This window comes from Pollicipes pollicipes, unplaced genomic scaffold, assembly GCF_011947565.3.
Source record: "Pollicipes pollicipes isolate AB1234 unplaced genomic scaffold, Ppol_2.1 Scaffold_3087;HRSCAF=3621_pilon_pilon_pilon, whole genome shotgun sequence".
Classification (NCBI taxonomy): domain Eukaryota; kingdom Metazoa; phylum Arthropoda; class Thecostraca; order Pollicipedomorpha; family Pollicipedidae; genus Pollicipes; species Pollicipes pollicipes.
In genome coordinates, this window is record NW_023596225.1 from 4,559,759 (window position 1) to 4,581,432 (window position 21,674).

Below are 21,674 nucleotides of genomic sequence, written 5' to 3' on the forward strand. Positions count from 1 at the left end.
TGACCCATTAATCCAGCAAAGTCATCACGACCAAATTTTACAGAATGTCTGGCAGGAATTGAGCAACATGGTTTTTGTCCAAGCTGGCAAAACCTTACTCATGCCGCGAACGATTTGGTAAGCGACTCGGCTGGTTGATGTCGGAGAAATGTGACGTGGCTGGGTCCACGCGGAGCAGGAATCGAATACCAGTCATGGAATGTGACGTGGGTGGGTCCACACGGAGTAGGAATCGAATACCAGTCATGGAATGTGACGTGCGTGGGGCCATGTAGAGCAGTGATCGAATACCAATCATGACATTTGACGTGGCTGGGGCCACACGGAGCAGTGATCGAATACCAGTCATGGGATGTGACGTGGCTGGGGCCACGTAGAGCAGTGATCGAATACCAGTCATGGGATGTGACGTGGCTGGGGCCGCGCAGAGCGGTGATCGAATACCAGTCATGGGATGTGACGTGGCTGGGGCCATGTAGAGCAGTGATCGAATACCAATCATGACACGTGACGTGACTGGGGCCATACAGAGCATTGATCGAATACCAGTCATGGGATGTGACGTGGCTGGGGCCACACGGAGCAGTGATCGAATACCAGGCATGGGTGACGTGGCTGGGGCCATACAGAGCAGTGATCGAATACCAGTCATGGGATGTGACGTGGCTGGGGCCAAACAGAGCCGGGGGATGAATGACAGTCATGGGACGTGACGGGATCACGCAAAGCCGGCGACTGATCGAGGTCAACAGGGACGATGGGAAGAGGGTATCGGGTGGCGTGGCAGCGGATCTCATCCTTGGCAACATTAGTGTTAACCTTGTGGCGTTTCATAGAAAAAAGTCAAGCAAAAAATCGCACTCGTCTCCTCCTCTCGCTCTCCGTCGGTCCAGAGTATCCATCGTGACCCGTGGACGGGTAGCCCTCGCATCATTACCACTCAGCCGAAGAGCGCGTACCTCAACAGTCCTGCACCCCGAAAATAAGGTCTCCAGATCAATGGTAGACAAAGGGTATAAGGGTGGTGCTCATGCACATAAAGATCTAAAATGATCCGAATCTCCCGTGGAGGTCGGATTTAATGGGCTTTAACAGCTAGAATGCAACTATATCAATAATCGCAAAGATCGTAATGATCAAATTATGCCGTCACACGATGATGGCGACATACAAAGATCGCTACCGAAGAGATCTCGGCGAGGCGAATCAAGAGAACAAAGGATCAGCACCCGGTCTCAGAAAGCACAGACGCAGACCTCGGCATCCACTAGGCTCACCACGAAAGCGTGTGGGCAGAGGCGTTCCAGTTTCACCGCCTTGTCCGATTTATCAATAATGCAAGAGCTTATATCTTATGAAAAATTGCGCTATATGCACAACATATGCTTACATAATGAGATTCGCATACAACGTAGCTTATATCTGTGGTATAAGATATGTCACGTTGTATATTATCTTTGGTAGCTGTAGCTGTGGTATCTAGTGGCTGCGGTATGGAACTGCCAACTACGAGAAGATAATATATTTGTGTGTAAAAGAGTGAATGTGTGGAAAGCAAACACAATGCATTGCGTCTGTATCACGGTGTATAATGCATGGCCATTGGTTCGCACAAAACATGAGTACTCACCAAGCAACGACAAGTGATGCATGGATTTTCTTTGATGAAGCCCACTTCTACATTTCCTCCCTCGTTCGTACATGACTGCAACCGACCTGTAAACAAATAGCCGCAGATCGATATCAGATGACGAAACCAGCAGCGGGACCACAACCCAGAGTGGTACAGACGGTCTGTCGAGATCATTCAGTTGCATTATCGTGCTATTACTCAATGGACAGGGCACAACAATTCATTTTTTAGTTTCCGGCCCCGCAGCTTTTATCAGCTATGGGATAGTGTGCCCATATTATGAAGATTACAAGGCGCACAAACAATCATTTTCGCCGCACGGAAGTGTCGTCTTTATAGTTCAGATAATAGTGTATAGGTCTTTTTTATTGTTAAAGAACACATCTTCGTACACGGAATGAACAATGCGCATAATCCAAAATTGGGAAAAATCGCGGACATGGCACAGCACGCGTTATGTTGAGCTAGGTTGTCTTTTGACCTTGACATAAATGATACCTTGCTCGCGAGAATCCAGCGTGTAATCTTCATTCGCCGCTCGCCCCGCATTCGCCGCACTGGCCTCATTGGCCATCAGCGGCGCCTGGCCTTGTTCCGCCAGCACCTGACCTCGTGTCACTGGGACCTGACCTCGCCTGACCTGATCTCGTGTCGATGGACCTGAACTCGGCTGACCTGACCTCGTCCCATCGGGATCTAAAGTCGCCGGGACCTGACCTCGCTTAACCTAAACCTCGCATCACTGAGACCTGAGCTCGGCTGACCTGACCTTGCCTGACCAGACCTCGTGTCGATGTACCTGACCTCGCCTGACCCGACCTCGTGTCGATGGACCTTAACTCGGCTGACCGACCTCGTCACGCCTGACCTGACATCTCCTGACCTTGTCCCACCGGGACCTGACCTCGCCTGACCTGACCACATGTCGCTGAGAGTGCGCTACGGCCGTCGGCCAGCAATCGACCTCACGACCGACACAATTGGAAGCACGGCGCGAGCAGCGGTCCACACTGGTACAAATTCCTTGGGATGAGTAAGCCTTCAGGTTTGAGGTGATTCGGAATGATCGAAGTACACATTGCATCCCTGTTTTTAATCATATAGCCATGGAATGGTCAGGGATGGTCGAAAGAACTCCACCCTAACCAACTACATTTTTGGAGGGGGGGGGGGGGTATGTTCCTTCTCGTAGAGCTGAACACACACTTGCCAGAAAAGAAGTAAGCTCCATCTTTGGTCTTATCCGTCTAGAATCTGGCCAGCAATACAACGATACAATGAGCTGTCATGTCGGTATTCCTCTAGCATGCAAAAAATCGCCTGGTGTTTATAAAGGGGTTCATTTTCTTTTGCCGGAGCCGGTGCCTTTTCGGCCCATCGAAGGCTAATAACCCCACTACCTCAAATCAGTGTTACGTCCACTAAGATCCGATTATTTGTCGGGATAGCACATATTTACGCCTTCCTGCTATCAAAGACAACACTCGCGAATGATTGCTCACAAGACATGAAATAACACATCATCAAACTACGAAGACATTTTGCGTATCGATCACAAGACAAATGCATGGCATGCAGGTCGGCCCTTTGAAACACATTATAACTGCAGGTGACTAATATCTATGTGACAATATCTACGCGAGTACGCACCGGTCGCGTGAAGGCCGAGTCAAGGTCTGGCTACACATCACGGACACATCAGATTGATGACGCAGCACACATCCCCACACAGCCCCTGCAGCACGCAGTTCATGTCCGCACCTCCCGTCGAGCCGTCACCGCCAGCAGCCAAACGGAGTGACTTCGCCAGCGCGGCGGTTTTCGGGAGTGGCCACATGGGCCTCTGTTGACCTAGCCACACATCGCGCCGGTTTCAGAGCGGCCTCGGAGTGCATGCCATCGCATCGACCGCGCTGCTCACCTTTTGGACTGCGCATGCTTACGCTGGTTCACATCCAGTGACCTTACCTTGTGGAAACGAATACCCGTCGCCGCCGGAGGAAAGGAAGACCAGAGTCAAAGCAGCGCTGGTCAGCAGGTGACTCCCTACTGCCACTCCGACCTGTCGGTGAAAACGACCAAACCTCAAGCTATGACCTTACAACGGCAAAAGCAGGCGTGCGCGTTAAAGAGAAGGTTTCACATTTGAACATATTGGAGCAAACATCAGATATGATGAAGCAAGCTAACTTATAACTATTGAAATATTTTGAAGTAGAAAAGGCTGCTCTAGACACCACAACTTCTCTGCTTCGTAGATGTTCTCCTCGATACGTCCTTATTTGATTGCGTCATCATGCCTTGCACAACAATAGTTGAGAACCAATTGACTGCTATTATATTTGGAAATCGTGCTCACGAATGGTAGATATGAACGACCCGACCATTATATTTCTATCAGTCTTGATCGACGCATGGAATATGGCGTGACAGGACTTGAATGACGTTCTTATGACGCTATGAATGCCAAGGCTACCTTGAAATACTCTCCCCGAAATGCTCTCCTCATTTTCGCGGGCGTATAGCTCAGAAACCAGAGAGATTTAGGTCTTGAGGAGGGCAGAGCTGTGAAATGCACTGAAAGTTCCTCAAGATGGCTATATGAGTTCAAGACCCCACATAAAAGTGGAGCACTGCCTTTAACTCTACGCCACACGGAAGGACGATGGCGAACAGCCGTATATTGCAGAGATCATACGGCAACCAATTTGCCGTGTCTGTTTAGCAATCGGTGTACATTCTCTCTGTTTCTGCTCTTAAGCATCACACACGCGGCAAGTTTAGTCGATATTCTATCACCAGCCTCGCCTCGTAAGGAGTACAAACCATATGGTATACGTGACACGCTGCTGATGTAGGATCATGAATCGTGCTGGCGCTCGCGCCTGCTGGCGCCCTCGATGTCACCTTTGCTTTCCCTTTCGTTCTACCTGTCGTTCTCGTCCTCGCTTGCGTTCTCGCTATTGCTCTCATTCTGTTCCCCGCCCTGTTTGACGTTGAGTGCAAGTGGTGTTTCAGAGCACACGCAGATGACTGTTCGTGAAGATATCCGTGTCAACAGGGCGTGCAAAACCTAGCTAGTTGTGTCTTTAAGCGGATAGTGGGACAGATGTGGTCGTAGGAAAGGTGGCAAAGGCTTACCATGCCATTGTCCGCAGCATAGCATGTGGGATTAGTAGAACTTTTGTCTGTAGGGTACTGGAATGTATTCTGGCCATGATGCCCGCAACCATAAATAGGCTTGGAAAAGTCAGTGCCGTTGTCAGCTCGAAACGGCAACGAATGCGAATACGTGGATGATGACAAACAACATATTTAATAGCATCTTCTGAGCGACACAATGAAGATGCGCTAAAAATCATTATTGGAATGTCACCAATCGTAGATGCAATCCAGAAATTGTTGCTTGTCGGTTACCCGCCAAACAACTTATCTATACAATCATGCACTAACGCGATGCAACAGGACGTGCAGGAATTGGCTGCTTGTTTATCACAAGCTCAGATCGGTTATCTGCTGCTAATCAAAGCTCACGGATGTCTGTCAGCGTAGCCCTCCGTTCCCACCCGACGGCGCCCATGTTCCGCAGCCACCAACTCGCAAGGGGCCGGTCGCCTGGCTGTGAGGGCTGGCTAGCCGAAGCTCCTGACCGAGGCCTCGTCGCAGTCTGTCAAGTTCGGCCCATACCGCCCAGTGACGCTACGGTGCACGGAAGGCGCCTCCCAGATCATCCGGTTCAACCCATGCCGTACGATACGAAAACCCTCTCTTATCGCGTAGATATTGCGGTATAAATAACGGCGTGAATAAGTGGGGACTGGGGACTGGGAGGAAGAACTGAGAGCAGGACTAAACAGGGACTGTTCTGCAGTAGAAGTAGGAACGAATGTACATTTTTGAAGCCTAGGTTTTGTCGCGTAGCAGTCAAAAAGCAGTTGGTTGCGCTACGTACTGGCAGCAGAAGCAATGTCGCGGCGCCTCTTTCGGCAGGAGTTTTGCCGTAACATTACTGTCGTGAAGCCGTCTGCAATGGACATTTTTAATTATGACGTAAGTCTGAGGCCTGATCGGCTCTTCACGGCAAACGGAAAAGCTGAGCGAAGCCAAGTCTAGGCAGCCCTTGACACGGTAATGAAACGAAAGAAAACAGAGCGAGACAGCGCACAACGCCCTCCACCACAAATACAACCACAAGGTAGCTAAAAACATGTTTCGGGGGACAGATTGTTAGCTGGTTTTCTGCTGTTGTCATGGGGCTTCTGCTGCCGAGGCTTTTTAACGTCACTTGCCCCTTGTCTTGCCAGGAAGGGCGAGACCGCCGTTGTATAACCCCTACCCCTGTTCTCCTAGACGCACAGCTAAACCACTGCACTACCGGAACCCTTCGTGTATTTTATGTAACCACTTCTTGGATGCGGTCACCACACTCTCCGAACCTAACCCCACCAGATTTTTACCTGCGGAATGCTTCAGAAAGCTATACAAAACATCTAAAAACATTTCTTAAATAAAAAAACAGCTGGGGAAGCAAATTTTGTTATATATTTGTCCCGAATGAATTTATCGGATATATTTATGGGATCAGAGCCCACACCAAGCAGTGCTTGTGCAAACCCTGGTCCTAAATTTCGATCTTGAAGCAAAAGTGTAAAGTACCGCAATGGTCGGCACAGTTCACCTTGCCCTCTGACCTCATCTGACCTTGGGAGACTGCAGGTCGGCACAGTTCACCTTGCCCTCTGACCTCATCTGACCTTGGGAGACTGCAGGTCGGCACAGTTCACCTTGCCCTCTGACCTCATCTGACCTTGGGAGACTGCAGGCCGGCACAGTTCACCTTGCCCTCTGACCTCATCTGACCTTGGGAGACTGCAGGCCCTTCAAGCCAGGGGCAAACAGGAAGCGCCGAGGCGGTTCAACCCCAACCCCACCATAGGTGGAGTGGAAAGCACGCGCTCTAACTAACTGAGCTACGATGGCCGCTCCAGCCCTCTCCAAAATAGCCTACGGAGCTGACCGTTCCAACCCTCTCTGCAGTAACCTATGAGGGCTGACCGATCTGGCCCTCGCCGCAGTGGCCTCCGAGTGTGTAGCGGTGCACAGCGCAGGCATGTCTGTGTGGTGGATCCCAAGGCGAGGCCGGCACCTGGAGTCTACAATCGATTGGCAGGGCGAAGTCTGTACATGCTCAAAGGCGGTTCAGAAGCGTAGTCAATATGAAGAATATAATGCTGCAAACATTGAAGAAGATTGTTTGGCGTTAACAAAAATGCTATAATGTCTTAGGCGATTTCGTTTCACACAAATCCAGGGCACGGAAGTGCGAACCGACGCGGAAAAAAACGCAGTTTGAGCATCTGAATAATCGAAGGGCACCATTGCTACCAAGGAATTGAAAGTTGCCGAAATTTAAAAAAAACATCAATCAAGATACACATGACTTTTATGAAAACAGAGCAAAAAATGAACCATTTTCCTAAAAAAAACCGTAGGTTCTCGCATGCTTGGCTGCAGTGAGCTGATGGATGCAACCCAGGTACAATGGTAAGCAAATGAAAAATCCCCATCCGCTGGCACCAGGAGGTCCGCCCCAAATACGTAACGTTGACTCATGCCTCAACCACAGGAAGCAGATTTTATTTAACAGTGTCACGTAGACATAATTGTTCTCTGGGGGTGGGTGAGAGCAGGCGCAAATTCTAAATTTTCTCAGAACTCCTGATAATTCGGCCTGAACTCCTGTGAAATCACCCAACATGCAGTATAACCCTGTTGTTTCAGGGGAGGGGGGGGGGGGGGGTCGGCCACTCCCTTGGCTGCGCCCCTGAGGTAATATCTACAATCTGTTAAACACTCATGGATCACTTAAACACATTGCCCGTGAAACGCTGTTCCGCGTGCTGAGAACATCGCATAAATATTATGCAGTTGTGGTTCACGCTTGCTTTACTGCGCGAAGAGCCGGCGCGCCGGCATCGATAAGGCATCGACATGACATGGATTGCATCCCAATGATGCACAGCGTGCTTTAATTAGGTTTACAAGCTTCTCTTACTTGTCAGCGCCCAGTGCTGCAGGTTTGATTACCGTTGCTCGAGATTTGCGTTGTGTTTTCCAGGGCTTCGCTTTTGTGCAACTTGTTCCTCTTACACACACGACAAGTGTATCCGTGTCAAGTGTCAAAATTTGCCCCCTTGCGCACCACGCAACTGGTATCGGTAGCAGAAATGCGTGAAATCACATCGTAGACCATCACGAGGGCCAAACCAGTCGCGGGTGCGAATTTCACGGCAGTCCGCGCAGCCGTCTGCACTATGCGTCTAGCTAAAAAAGTGCACATATCCAGGCAGAGATACGTTCTACACTAGCCGTTTAAATGAAACTTCTTTTGAGCGGGAGGGGGGGGGGGGGATGAGAGAGGCAATCATGTAAAGAGACATGCACAATGCTCAAGCTGCAAGCTGAGTATGAGCCCCGGCGAGCTGCACACGGTAGTCGGCCACGGGCCATTGCGACTGCGGCCGGGCCCACGGATACAGCGCGTCTTACGAACAGGCCGCCGTCTGGACTGGCAGGACCGGTAGCGCCGAGATGGACCAGCCACCGGCACGTCACCTGACCACGTGCCGGGCGGGACCCGACCGGCGCGCGCGCTGCGCGTGTCGCCGCGTTCCATGCGCCGCCCGCTGCGCCGGCGCGCCATATTATGCAGATGCACCCAGATCAGGGCGCGCGCAGTCAAGGTCGCGGCGCGCCGGAGCGCGCCGTCCTGCCGCTCTGCCGGGCTCCAGCTGGGAGCGATTCATCAGCGGCGAGGAGCGGACCGAGTGGCCGCCCCGCCCTGCCCCCGGTCACCGCCAGCGCAGCCGAGTGGGCCGCTCTCTCCCGACCGGGCCGCGCCTCAGCTGACTGCTTAGGTCCTGCTCTCCTTCTTCTCTCTCTTTCTCTCTGGGGTGTCCATGGTGTAGTGGCTGAGTTGCGCGTCTGTGGTACGCAAATCCTGATAACGTAGCAATGTAGAGGACGTAGGCGAACTGAAAATGCGCGGTTCTATTCCTCGCGATGCCCAACCTGCCTGTCGGTTGAGAGGCGGGGGCGACTATAGCCTCAGCAGCTAATGGCGTCGTAAAACCCCAGCAAGGACCTCTCGGTGCCATTCTGTGTCTCTCCCTTTCTGCGGATGTCAATCCCGGTACGAACTCTCATCCTCGTGATCCATGTATCGCAGGTAAGTAATCCCGGGATAAGAGCAAAATGGTGTTCATACGCTACGCATTCCGGTGAGCTGATGGATGAAACGAATGTATGATTATAAGTAAATTAAGACCACCCTGAGCGGTTAAGGCCTCCTTGTTTCAACAAATAGCCATAGGTCCAACACATTACCATCAGGTTTCATCAGCTTCGTGTTACACCATTGTTCCAATAGCTCTATGATTGTAAGGTATGCTGTTTTGCTTGATTTGCATTGCATGGCAGGCTTTCATCTAATCTTCAAATGCAATCCACCGATCTATTAGGTTATATTGTATAGATTATATCAGGTTGCGTTCGTTAAGATGTAAATGCATGTCATAGATAACTTGGTGAGCTTATTTTTACCTATGAGTCCACAGCTATTCCATAACGCGCGATCCAATTTCAGCATTCTTTTCTGCGTCGCATGTCAAATTGCCCAATAAAAAATCTAACTGACACCATCACGTAGATTTGTCACACACATTTCCAGATATCTGACAAGCGCCTAGCAAACAGATCCGGCATATTGTGCGAGTTGCACCCGCGTTCATGAAGCATTTCCAATCAAAGATATACGTTTATTATGTAAAATACCTGTTTTTTGAAAATCAAACTTACTTATCAAATACAGAAAACCTTTTGAATACAGAAAACGATCACCGCAACATAAACCGAGACAAACTTAACCTGTATGTTGTAGGTACGCCACTAATCTCGTTTCGGAGGGCATTCGTTGCCTGCGTCTTAATCCCATGACCCAAGGTCGGTCACAGCAGTGGGGGGCACCACATGGCGATGCTTAGGACTGGAAAGGCAGGGGACCAGCTTCAGTCCCAGTCTCGAAATACTTGTAAATTGGCCGTGGGCCACAGCCATCATGGTATGTTTAGTACTGCACATGCGTGCCGTTATAGTGCGCTGGTGCTGTTCATGTGAACATAAAGTTTGCTCCAAAGGATTCGTAACAGACGCTGCTTTGTCAGGGAAGATCCTGAAAATCCGGCGGATTGTATACCTCGTGTTCCCGGGTTTGCCATAACATTAACTCCCAGAAACGGGTATGATGTGAAATCTGGTATCCGGGAGTCATGACCACAGGAGTTCGCTGCCTCTCTTTCTACTCACTTATCCCCCAGTATCTCTGTCTGTCTTGACATTGCATGCCACTCTGTTGCTCGCCCTTTCCTTAATCTCCTCCCGTTTATCTCCCCTCTCGTCCTCCACTCTCCCCGCTCCCTCCCGTCCTCTCGCTGACCTTCCGGCTCGTCCGTGAGCTGGCGCTGCCGGCTGTGGGCTAGACAATGGAGCTGGCTCAGCCATTTGGTTTGTAAATGTCTCTCCGACGCGGGGCTGGCAAGGCCGGAGCCACACGTGGAATGCGGATGGAGCGTCGGCGAGCTGGCGGGTTGAACGCTCGGAGCCGACGGCCGACGCGCCTTCACCTATGCGCGGCCGTGTCGGCGGCGCGTCATCACCAGCCGCCCGCTGCGCCTCGCGCCCGCGCTGCGACCCTGTGGTCGCCGCGCCTCACGCGTGGCCGGCGGCGTGCGAGAAGGCGCGGCTGGTCTGCGCTGAGCAGTCAGCCATGCGTGCACCGCGCGGGTCATGCGCGTGGCCTCTGCGACAAGAGACGCCGACGCCCTCCGAGTGCCGTCAGCGACTTCGTGGGCCTTGGCAGACAACGCTGGGCTGCCAGAGTTCTGAGCAGCCGGCCGCTGCCCAGCAGGCTGCCGTGCCGGGCCGGGCCGGGCCCGGCGGATCAGCGTGCCGGCCGGAGGCGCGCGCTCGAGCCGCGCGCTAATAACGGGCGCCGCGGCCGGCGGCCGGTGGCCGGCCGCGCCGCGCCAGCTGCACGGCACGCCGTCTGGGGGGACGCGCTCCAGACCTCGGCCCAGGCCCGGCGCCGCGGCAACAGGCGGCCGCTGCCTTCCTCTGTTTATCGGCGCCGCGCGGCGGCCGACTGTGCGCACGGCCGGCCACGCTGGCACGGCGTCCGCGTGATCGACCGCACGAGGCGGTCATCTGTCCGCTGTGGTCTGCGTGATCGGCCGCCGCCGGGACGCCTCACGAGGCGGTCATCTGTCCGCTGTGGTCTGCGTGATCGGCCGCCGCCGGGACGCCTCACGAGGCGGTCATCTGTCCGCTGTAGTCTGCGTGATCGGCCGCCGCCGGGATGCCCCACGAGGCGGTCATCTGTCCGCTGTAGTCTGCGTGATCGGCCGCCGCCGGGATGCCCCACGAGGCGGTCATCTGTCCGCTGTAGTCTGCGTGATCGGCTGCCGCCGGGATGCCTCACGAGGCGGTCATCTGTCCGCTGTAGTCTGCGTGATCGGCCGCCGCCGGGACGCCTCACGAGGCGGTCATCTGTCCGCTGTAGTTCACACGATCGGCCGCCGCCGGGACGCATCACGAGGTGGTCATCTGTCGGCTGAAATCCGCGTGATTGGCCACCGTCGGGACGCCTCACGAGACGGTCATCTGTTCGCTATGGTCTTCCATAAATAGTTGGCATGCCGTACACAATTGGCGCCGCCAGGGCAGGCCGCAGGCTCACGGGATGAGCGGTGGTGGCCATGTGGTGTCGTCGGGCGCGTCTCAGACGACTTGGCGCGGAGTACAGCGAATACTCCACGACACGCATGGCAAACTCCAGCATGAGAGACAATTAGGAGGATGTCAGTCTGCCAATGCCACACTGAAGCGCCAGCGGCTATACCGCTCCTCAGATGGGAATGATGACAGCCAGACTGGCTGGTTGCTAAGCGACGAAGCACGCTATTGGTAGTTTGGATGCGCTCCTTAAAGACCTTACGAGATCAAGCTCACTAAATAATATCTTTGAATCAATGAGGGACAAAGAAGGTAGGCAGTAGGGAATGCCGCACACACTGCGTGATGTGCACGGATATGTTATAAAGTTCTTAGCGGGCCCATTTGCTTTACAATTTTGACTCCCACGACATGTAGGAAAACGAAGTGGGAAAGTTTGTTGAGAGTAAGACATCTCTGGACCTTGCGTTCGTACCGTGCAAATAAAATGGGATTTAAGTCCGTCCTTGATTTACGACAGCAGTTGCTGAAGCAAAGGTGGGGCGCCAAGACGAGGCTATACCAGGTCAACATAACGTTAAGTGATTAAGGCATGCGATGCATGTTTACAGACTACTTATTCCACGGGAATCCCATATAACTGCTTTTAGCATTGTATCGGGACATCTTAGCGCCCAAGGGGATTAAAATCTGTTCTTTATCTTAAATTACCCCTAAACGTCAAATCCATTCAACATCCAGGGACAACTTAAGAGTCTGACTTTGAATTTGCTGCGGAAATAGCAACCGCTCAGGTAATTTCCTGATAAAAATGCAAATGTGATCATTTTCAAAGGGGTAGAGCTTTCAACTCTCCAGCGATGGAGAGGGAAAGAAAACATTCCCACAATTCAATTACGTCTTGTTCTCAGAGCAACTTTATTGATAAATGATGACTGAACAGTCTAGCATGATTATATCAATGGCCGAAGCGGCCACACAATGTCAACAGCAGTCACAGTTTGCACTGTTGGTGACTAGGAGTGTCGTTTTGTGTACTTCAGGGACCCTGCCCCGCCAGATTTTGACTTGAGCTCCCCCCCATGCTCTTCTGATTCTTCCATATGAGCAAAAAAGGAACACTGGGATAGTGAGGCGCAGGAAGTGTCCAAAGTACCCGTCCACTTGATAGCTTATCATCATTATCATGCACAATAAGTGTCACAACTACATCCACTTGAAAGACGTCATTTCTCAGCATCACAGCAGTGTCCTAACCATCTAGATAGGACAGTTTTAATAGCCTTGTTCCTCGCCGGGTAACCGGGAGAATGGAAAGATAGCTGTATGTAGCATTGAACTACATTATTCATTGGGAATGAACTTTTAACAATACTAATAACTATGCATAAAACCTTGTAACTGAGAATTATATATATTTTAATATGTATCTTTTCTCTCTCTCTTCTCCTGGATATTCTACGAGGTAAATGCTTATTGATTCTGTCTTATCTAGAAGCACAATGTTCGTTGCAAATGCACTTAACAGCTTGCGTGAACATCACCGCATCTCCCCAAAATCCAATGATTCTAGGCAAGCACAAGCATGAATTGTTATCCTGTGATTTGACACGCATAGAAAAGTGCCAGTGTCTTGAAATAACTGCGCACATAGGCGCAGGAACGTTTCAAAAAGTGGGAGGGGGGGGCAAGCTCAGGGTGTACTCCGGGAGCACTTTCTGGAAAGCGAGCCCGATGACCGGCGGGGGGCGGGGTAGGGATGGAGGTTGTTATCGCTCTTTATTCAGATGTCATGGTTGCTATGCTAGATATGCATCTAGAGCTGTTTCTCAATGGTGCACAATGTTGCCTTTTCGACCATCTGTCACGTGGCAAATCAGGCTATCCAGCTTCACTAAATTATTCCTCCATTTTAACATTGTCTTTCCCGGGGAGACAAAACTACACGAGCGGGTAGGCATTTTGGGTCATTGAGGAAGTATCTGCCTCCACAGTAAAGATGCCAAAATACGGCCTGGATATAGACTGGTGACAATTTTGAAAGTGGATCGATGGCTCACAGTGCAACAGATTTTCGTGCACCTTTATTTCGCTGGCTGCTTTTAAAGAGATAAGACTTTTGGCAGCATTTTATGCGGAAACAAATTCGGGAACTTGAAACCGCCAGCAGCAATGTGACAAAAGCCATAGAACTGGAGATTCCCTTTTACGAATCAACCACATAATAAAGCCCACGTGTCATATCCTTATCTGGGCCCTGCTCCTGTCCGCCGTCGGTGGACACTGCCCTGGCCCGGATGCCTCCCGCATGACTGACTGCGAACTGATCGCATGGCTGCTTTGTTGCATACTTTTGGATTAACGTTACTACTGCACGATGCATGAAACATATGATGGACACCTGCACCAGTATCTTTTTCCGAATTATCTTCCCTCACACCACACTATCGCAGAAAAATAGCCTGCGGGAAGCTGTCTGCCTTATATATGAATTGGCCCAACGGACACTTCACTGCCCATCATGCAACGTGTACGACTTGATCTGCTCTGTGTGTAGGCAGGGGCGTAGCCAGAACCTTGCCAAGGGGGAACACAAGGTTGACAAAAGCCCATCTTATGGTGATCCCTACAAAATCCCCGGATATAGCTTACTTGTGAACAGGTGACACGGTTTTCTTTGTTTTATTCTTATTTTTACCTTGTAAACAGAACAGAAACCAATAGCTACTGTGAGATCAATTCTGTTTGTATTTCGAGGTCAATTAACTGCAGAAATCAGGCGTTGAGCGACTGAATGGAATAAATCACTGGCGTTCTTATTTTACAATGGTTAGTTGACTCTTTCTAAACCGATAGAATTCAGAAGCCTTGTCAAAAACTTTGTCTGGGTTCTATGGACATTGAGGACATTGCGAAGGTAGATTGTAGATCGATATGTTTGATCCAAATTTGAAGATGAAAATTTGATTGCAACTCGAGTGATCAACAATGTGTATTAACATGGCCAAGCCACGTTTGTCTGAAAATGTTCACCATTCAGTCGGAATCGATTAGTGATAAAATTTATGAAACGTACTGTTTGACATGCTCGCCCGCAAATCTTAGCAACAAAAACCTCAACAACGGGTGTTGCAGTCTCCATAGTCCGCGGAGCGTTGTCCCAGGAGCTAATATTTAGTCGTGGCCCATCGGTGGACGACAATGATGACGCTTCTGAAACGATTGCCTTTAAACACTGTAATTGACTAGTAATACAAGTTATGTGATGTAATTTTGAGCACGCGCACTCGAAAATCTTAGAAACACAAGCTCGACCCCAGGCGTTGCAGACCATCCATAGGCCGCGCAGCGTTGGCTTAGCAACTAATGCCAAGTTGTGGCTAACGCGTGGACGAAAACGACGACGCTTCTGAAAAAGTATCCTTGAACGCTTCATGACATCAGATCTTACATTCAGAACGCAGTCTGAGCGCATACTTCACGTGTGCAGTTTTTGACTGATGAAAAGAACAGATTGGCCCCTAAAACCCCGCGAAATGGGGCTGGAATCTGTTGGTTGAACAGGAAGAGTGAAGGTAGAATATCTATTTTTCGTGCTTTTGCAGCTATTTATCTATCCAAAAGACAGAGTAACACGGCACCCGCCGTCTGGTGGCACTTGCAGTGGCCGAAACTTTTCGGTTTTACGGAAGTTGCAACCCAGACCATCCTTGTCCCTGCTCTCGAGGTTGCGGGCGGGCATGTTCAAGCATTTTGATGCAACTGTTTCACCCCATCCTATTCAACAATAATGAGACACAAATTTACTCAACAATAATGAGACCTCTTATTCCCTTCCGGGCAAGGGGCCTCTTGAGTAGAACACCAGGGGTACATTACCGTCTACGGTCAAGGGGGAAGGGCCATTTCGTCCCATCGCAAAGTATCTTCTGCCTATCATTCTGGTGGCACGGGGCGGAATCTCCTGGTCGATCCGGAGGCCGTTGGGAGGATATATCATATCACGTTGTTCCCATCCCTGACACGGGAGGCCTCCTGACCCGCGCAGTTAGCCTCGGATCAGCACAGGAAACCTCATTGACGCAACAACATCCCTGATCACTGCAGGTAGTCCGATGGTTGTCACATAGACTCCAGTTCCATGTTTTTCTGTGCTCTTCAAAGATATTGATTTCTCCCTGACTGTGGATTGTAGATGAAATGAGGTTCCTAATTTGTATAAACAAGGCTAACCCACGCTCGTCTTAAAATGGTCAAGATCCTGTCAGAGGTGATCACTGATAAGAAAACTACGTAATATCGTCTTGAACGCGTGAACTCGCAAGTCGTAGCAATAACAGCCTCGACACCCGGCGTTGCAGTCTCCGGACCGTGCGGCATCAGTCTTGCAGTTGTAACACTAAGCGATGGCCAATGAGCAAACGAAAAAGATGACGCATCGTAACACGCGCCCGGGTGGCCGGCTAGATACCGTTCGCCCGGGTGGGGGGTCAATTTGGCACCCCCCTGTGATCTCGGGAACTAAGAAAGCTAGAGACACCAAATTTACAGGGTGTTTTAACCCGTACGTGAACTCACTTAGACCAAAGTTTGAGCTTCCTGTGTCATGACCTTCAGGTCAAATAAGGTCAAACAAGGTCAAATTCCATGTTGGTCTCTAACGTGCCCCAGAACCTAGGCAACTGTTTCTAAGCAAAAGGTCACAAGCCTGTTTTCGGTCAGTGACCTTGCTTGACCTTTTGAAGGTCATGATGGCCAAAATCATGCAAGACTGCTCTAAGTTCTGCGTTGGAATAAGCGACAAATATTACGCTAGGCAGTATGCTCCTAAAACGAAATGTCAACCCGGGTCATCTTAGGTCAATGACCTGCTCTGACCTCTAAGAAGTCAATGGAAGATGTATAATGCGGTTCCTGCTGTCAATAAATTTGAAATGAGCGCCACAAACTATCCCATACAGCAAGCCCTAGAGAAATAAATCAGGTCGGTTTGACCTTGGTCTGACCTTCATACCTGACCTTAGGTCAACATAATTTTCTCATTCAATATTTTTGGTGCCTAAGAAAGCATCTCAGAGATGTATGGCTTCGTCAAACACTCCGTTATTGGATCAAATTGGACGATTCCCTGGAAATTGCCTTCGCTGAAATCATGGCCTGACTTTGACCTGCCATAGGTCAGCGACCTTACAAGGTACATCAAAAATTGTATGTCAAATGACCCGCTATTCAATTGTCTACAGCTATGCAAAATCTGTCACGGCTTCGCCGCGCCGTTCGGAAACCATTCTGGAAAAATCTTCGGTGGGGGGGGGGGGTAAATTTGACCCCCGCACCCGAGCGCGTGTTAAGGGAGATGGCTAGTGAACTAGGTAAATCTGCATGCATGTTTAATGTAGTGCAAAAGTAAGCCAAATTCAACCTTAATCTGACAAGTGGGGGCCAGTTAACATTGCTGCCCCCCACCTTGAAAAGTGGGGGCCATGGTCCCTGGCCCCTCTGTTCCCACGCCCATGACTGCACAATTTACTTGGAAGCAAAAGACTGTAGTGACAGCCATAAAGGGGCCGTACACTAGAATCCCGAGAAAAACTTACAATTTATTTTTACATAAATTACAGGTTCATATATCACTACTGCATACGCAAGAGGTAAAAAGTGTTCTAAAACCATCAAAAACAACTTAATAACTCACGCCTTACACCACTATATTGCGCACCGACGCGAGTCAAGCTTGCGGAAATTATTTTGTCTCCTTCGCGCCACGTGAATGGCAGTTTCAAAAAATGAGCCTATAGCGATGCAGAAGGATGGCAGCGGGCTGCTTTGCACCATTTCGTTACCGGTTGTCTCTGCTTCCTTCTTAAATGCCATCGTTCAGGGCTGGCCACTCATTGACACACTGCGTGCTCCCCAAAAGCAAATCCCCTTTTCCCGTTTTGCTTCCGAAGTACTTCGTTCGTGCCAATAGATGGCTGACATGTTTGCAACAGGCTCCACTGAGTTACGGTGAGCATCTGGCAAGATCGGCTCCTTCCGGTGCGCCAGGGTCGGCTGAACAAAGTTTGGGCTGCTCTTGAAAGAAAACGGACATCAAAAGAAGCCATCACTGGTTCCAGCTAAACAGCGCACCACGTGGTACCGCCAAGAGACCCAGAGCAGCTAAAAACGCACTTCGGAGAGAATGCGGCCCAGTCACTGCGTTCTCCGGGCCTGGGAGACATACGGCAACCGCCCTAGAGGATGCGGAAGGTAAATTGTACACGGAGGATAGAAGAAAAAAGCACTCAAAATCTCTCTGAATTGGAAATAACAACCACAGAAGTGACAAGCATCTGGGCGGTAGCCTGCAGAGGTATGACGAGAAACTGTGCACAACGCATGCACATCTGCGTCATACATTCGAAGTTGAGGGAGGCATCTGGACAGCATCATCGGTAGGCTGATCTAAGGCTGTACAAGCCAGAATGTTCAGACGTGAGCTGTATATTTACAATAAAAGGCTGTAGCTCTCCAAAACACGTTACCACGCAGCGTGAACCTTAACCGTAAAGCTACATAAAACTGGCTATGAGTATACGGCAAATGCTAGGAAACAATGTTCAGAAACTTTGTATCGGAGGACGCTGCATCTGTATCGGTAAAAATGGGACGGTGTTCTACGATGGAAAACTTCCCACTCAGCTTTGTTTGACTAAGAATATCGGTGCCAGAGCGGCTAACTCCCCGCCAGCTGATTAATGCACCTTAGTATGAACGTTTCAGAGCATTGCTCGACACAACTTGAAATTGGTATGGGCCAAAAGTGATAGAATAACGAGAAACATGTTAATAGCACTGAAAATCACCTGCATTTGTCCAGCAATCATTTACGTACTTTTTACACAAGCAGGTTCAACGCTTAGAAGACAGATCAGCGGCTTTGGGCACACATCGCGTGCCCGTGTCCGGCACGGCCGACATTCCTTAGATTCCCTCGGATCAGCGCCCGTCACATGAAGTGTTACGACTCGTTCTCGCGAGGCGCCGTCAGATCTCGAGTGGCTCACTGCTGACAGTGCTGACAGTGCGTCCGACCGATCCTCTGGCGCCGTCTCGCCGCCGATCAGCCATCAGACCGTCGGAGGCGCGGCCCGACCCGGCCTTACCCGGCGCGCGGCCCGGGACGTGGACTGCGGAGCTGGCGGCCAGCCGCGGTCAGCTGGCTCCCCGGCGTCAGCCGACCGTGCGCCTGCGCCCAGTAGAACACTTCACGGTTCGGATCAACCCGCGGGCCGGATCGGACCGCGGATCCGCCCATCGAAGCGGACCAGAGATTTTCACCAAAATGTGGTGTGAGACCGCACCGAATTTTCAAAACTGTGAACTCAAAGGTTAAATTAATTGAAAACCGATCCAAAGAAAATTATGACTGAATGGCCTCTGAAATGCTCAATGGAGACATCAACATGCTAAGCATGTTGCTCCAACTGATTCATTTTTGGCTGCCTGCCAGGACAAAGGTTGTTGCATGCTCATAATTATTTTCTTTATCCCCCCATCAAATGACGTACCAAAAGAAAATGGGCACACTGCCCACCACAACCAGGGACCAAATGTAGGTTTTGTCACCCAGCAGTTAGCTGTTTGATGTAAGTTTGGTGTTGTTGTTTTTTTTTTTGCATTTAGCGAGGAACTTTGACGTCAGGTGGTCCAAGGCACTTTACACAGAAAATCACGAAATTAACGTGAGTAAACGTGCCACCTAAGACCGTCTATACATAATTATGATACTATGACTCTACTACATAACTAACTACACTGATGTGCGTGCATTTTCAGCAGCCTGCGAACCATTGTGGTTCGCAGGCTGTGGTCTTATGACGTAGTGGTCTTATGACGCTTTTAAGAAAACAGTTGTGATACCCATTTCGAGTAAGCGTTTGCCGTCCTTCGCCCCCTGGTGTACAGCATCGCGAACGCTCCGCCCGAAATCTGAACATATGGCATCAGCTTTAACTCCTCCCAGGAGCAGACCTCGCCTCAGATGCGTGACAAAATGTCTGAGATCGTGATAAAATGTCGGATAGAATGTCTAAGATTACATTATATGATGCTGGTGTCAGTTTTTTAAGCTGACGAATCACGACTAGCGGAACATCGTTTTATAGTTAAATATGCACGACAAAATGCTGTTTTTCCTGATAAATTTGGGATCTTAGGTTTACTCAGAAGCTCTTTTGCCCATAGCATAAGACAGCTTTAACAATTTTGCGGAGTATTGTCCTGAGCATGGGTCGTTTACGAGATGAACACACAACAGTGGTACGATTTCCATTATTGTGGAGGTGCAGCCCACAACTTTACTGCCTGAGGCAAATGGTCAAAGTGGTAACATTTCGGTTCTCCCGGACTTGAGGTCGAAATATTGGGGGAGGCAGATTGGGGGGGGGGAGGGGGCTCGGTGATGGGCAGTTGTTCCCTCAACTCCTGACGAAATTTAACATTGACCCTATTACGGTCTAATAAAAAAGCTCGCAAACGTGATTTGTACCCCGCGAGCTAAAAATCACGTTTGCTCCATCTGCACAGAGCATCGACCACCACTGCATACACAAGCTGCTTTTGGCATCGATTTGCCCCTAGCTCTAGTAAAAGTAATGTGATTTTTCAGGTGTGCCCGATCCACTTGACGTAAATAATGCAAAGTGAACTGAACGTTTCGCTGGTGGCACATTGTTAATGTAAGCGGACAGCCGAACCTGCAAGCCATGACACATACCGGTTTTGCTAGAGCGCATAACCTGCCACATCTGTCACCTTTTTTGGGGCGTCGACATGCTGCAAGGTCGGTTTCCAATGTCGTTTAATGGCCTGTCATCAGCTGCAACTGTCTGAAAAACACTCACCTAAAAAACTACCGGACGGATTTGAATTACCGTCCAACGATCACGCCTGGCGCCTTGTAGATGTTTGCGCTGTGGAGCTGGTTGGATGTGAGGTCTATAAACCTGGCAGCGCTGGGATATGGGACCTATCAACTTCAGCAGCGGCGGGGTACGAGGGCACGTCAACGAAAGAAGCGGCGCCAACACTTCACAGCGCTGGGGCGTGCGCTTGTCAGGCACGGCAGCGGTGAGATGTGGGGGTCTGTCTGCCAAAATAGCAATGGGATGTGGGGGTCTATCTACCACAGCAGCGGTGGAATGTGGGGGCTGTCCACCACAGCAGCGATGACATTGAGGGTCTGTCCACCGCAGCCGTGGTGGGACGGCTTTGACGACTACAGCAGCGGTGGGATGCGGGGGTCTGTCCACCACAGCAGCGCTGGGATGTGGGGTCTATCAGCCATGGAAGTGGTGCCCGCGCCCTGCAGCGGTGGGACGTGGGGTTCCGTCATGCACATGATTGGTGGGGTGTGGGACCCATCAACCACAGCAGTGATAAGCTACGGGGGCTTACCAACCACAACTTAGTGGTTGGGCGTGGGTGTCTACCAACCACAAGGGTGACAGGGTGTGGGGACCTGTCAACCACAGCGATTGTCCAGTGGGCGAGGAGGTGTGGGGCACTACAGCAGCGGTTGTGCAGGCTCCCAGACTGGTGTGGCCTGCGCTTCTTGTGTGCCACTTCTGCTACTCGGCTGGTGTCTAACAAACAAATCAATTGTTCAATTGCTGACTAGGTATTGCACGGGATATGCGCCCGCGTTGGCCTCCGGGGACACGTGCCCTCCCTTAGCGAAGGCGTACATGTATTTATACGAGTGGGAATGAACATGAAGCTCGTGATATGGAATACGGAACGAGTACGTGCGTGGAGGCATGTTGACAGTTACGAATTTCAGGCTGGTAAGTAAAACTAAACAAGTCTAAAGCATGTCATGCTGCTTCACACCATGCAAGAAATTTCGCCCGCCTGCGGCGCCTTAAACTTGGTTTTCAGTGATTGCTTTTAGCTAGGCTCCTCCTCCCTTCCATTGCGAATTCCTGCCCCTGAGGTCATGTCACCGACCTAACCCAGAAGCAACTAACCCAGACCGGAGGCACCCAGCCTGCCGGCCTGGCCTGACTGAGGACCAGGCCACAGGCTGAGCCAGGTCGAGCAGCCATGCCCGATTCTCCCGCACCAGACGACCGGCTCGTCACGGTCGCCTCACACCAGATAACGCCTTCGCAGCGCCGGCGCCTGAGTGGCCCACATGGCGCCAGCGGCGGCGGCGGCGCGGCCGCCGAGCTGACGGAGCCGCGCGCCGCCGCCGTCGGGCCGAGCC

At 50.8% G+C, this 21,674-nt stretch overlaps 1 protein-coding gene across 1 annotated transcript in view; it reads right to left on the bottom strand.

The window, feature by feature from the left end:
• The window catches only part of LOC119090574 (BMP-binding endothelial regulator protein), a 51,847-nt gene that overhangs the window by 17,783 nt on the left and 12,390 nt on the right, over positions 1-21,674 (bottom strand). The window contains exons 2-3 of the mRNA XM_037213403.1: positions 3,602-3,695; positions 1,631-1,716 (exon numbers count right to left, since the gene is read on the bottom strand). Of these exons, the coding sequence (XP_037069298.1) occupies positions 1,631-1,716; positions 3,602-3,695 (180 nt within the window). The remainder of the gene's footprint in view (positions 1-1,630; positions 1,717-3,601; positions 3,696-21,674) is intronic.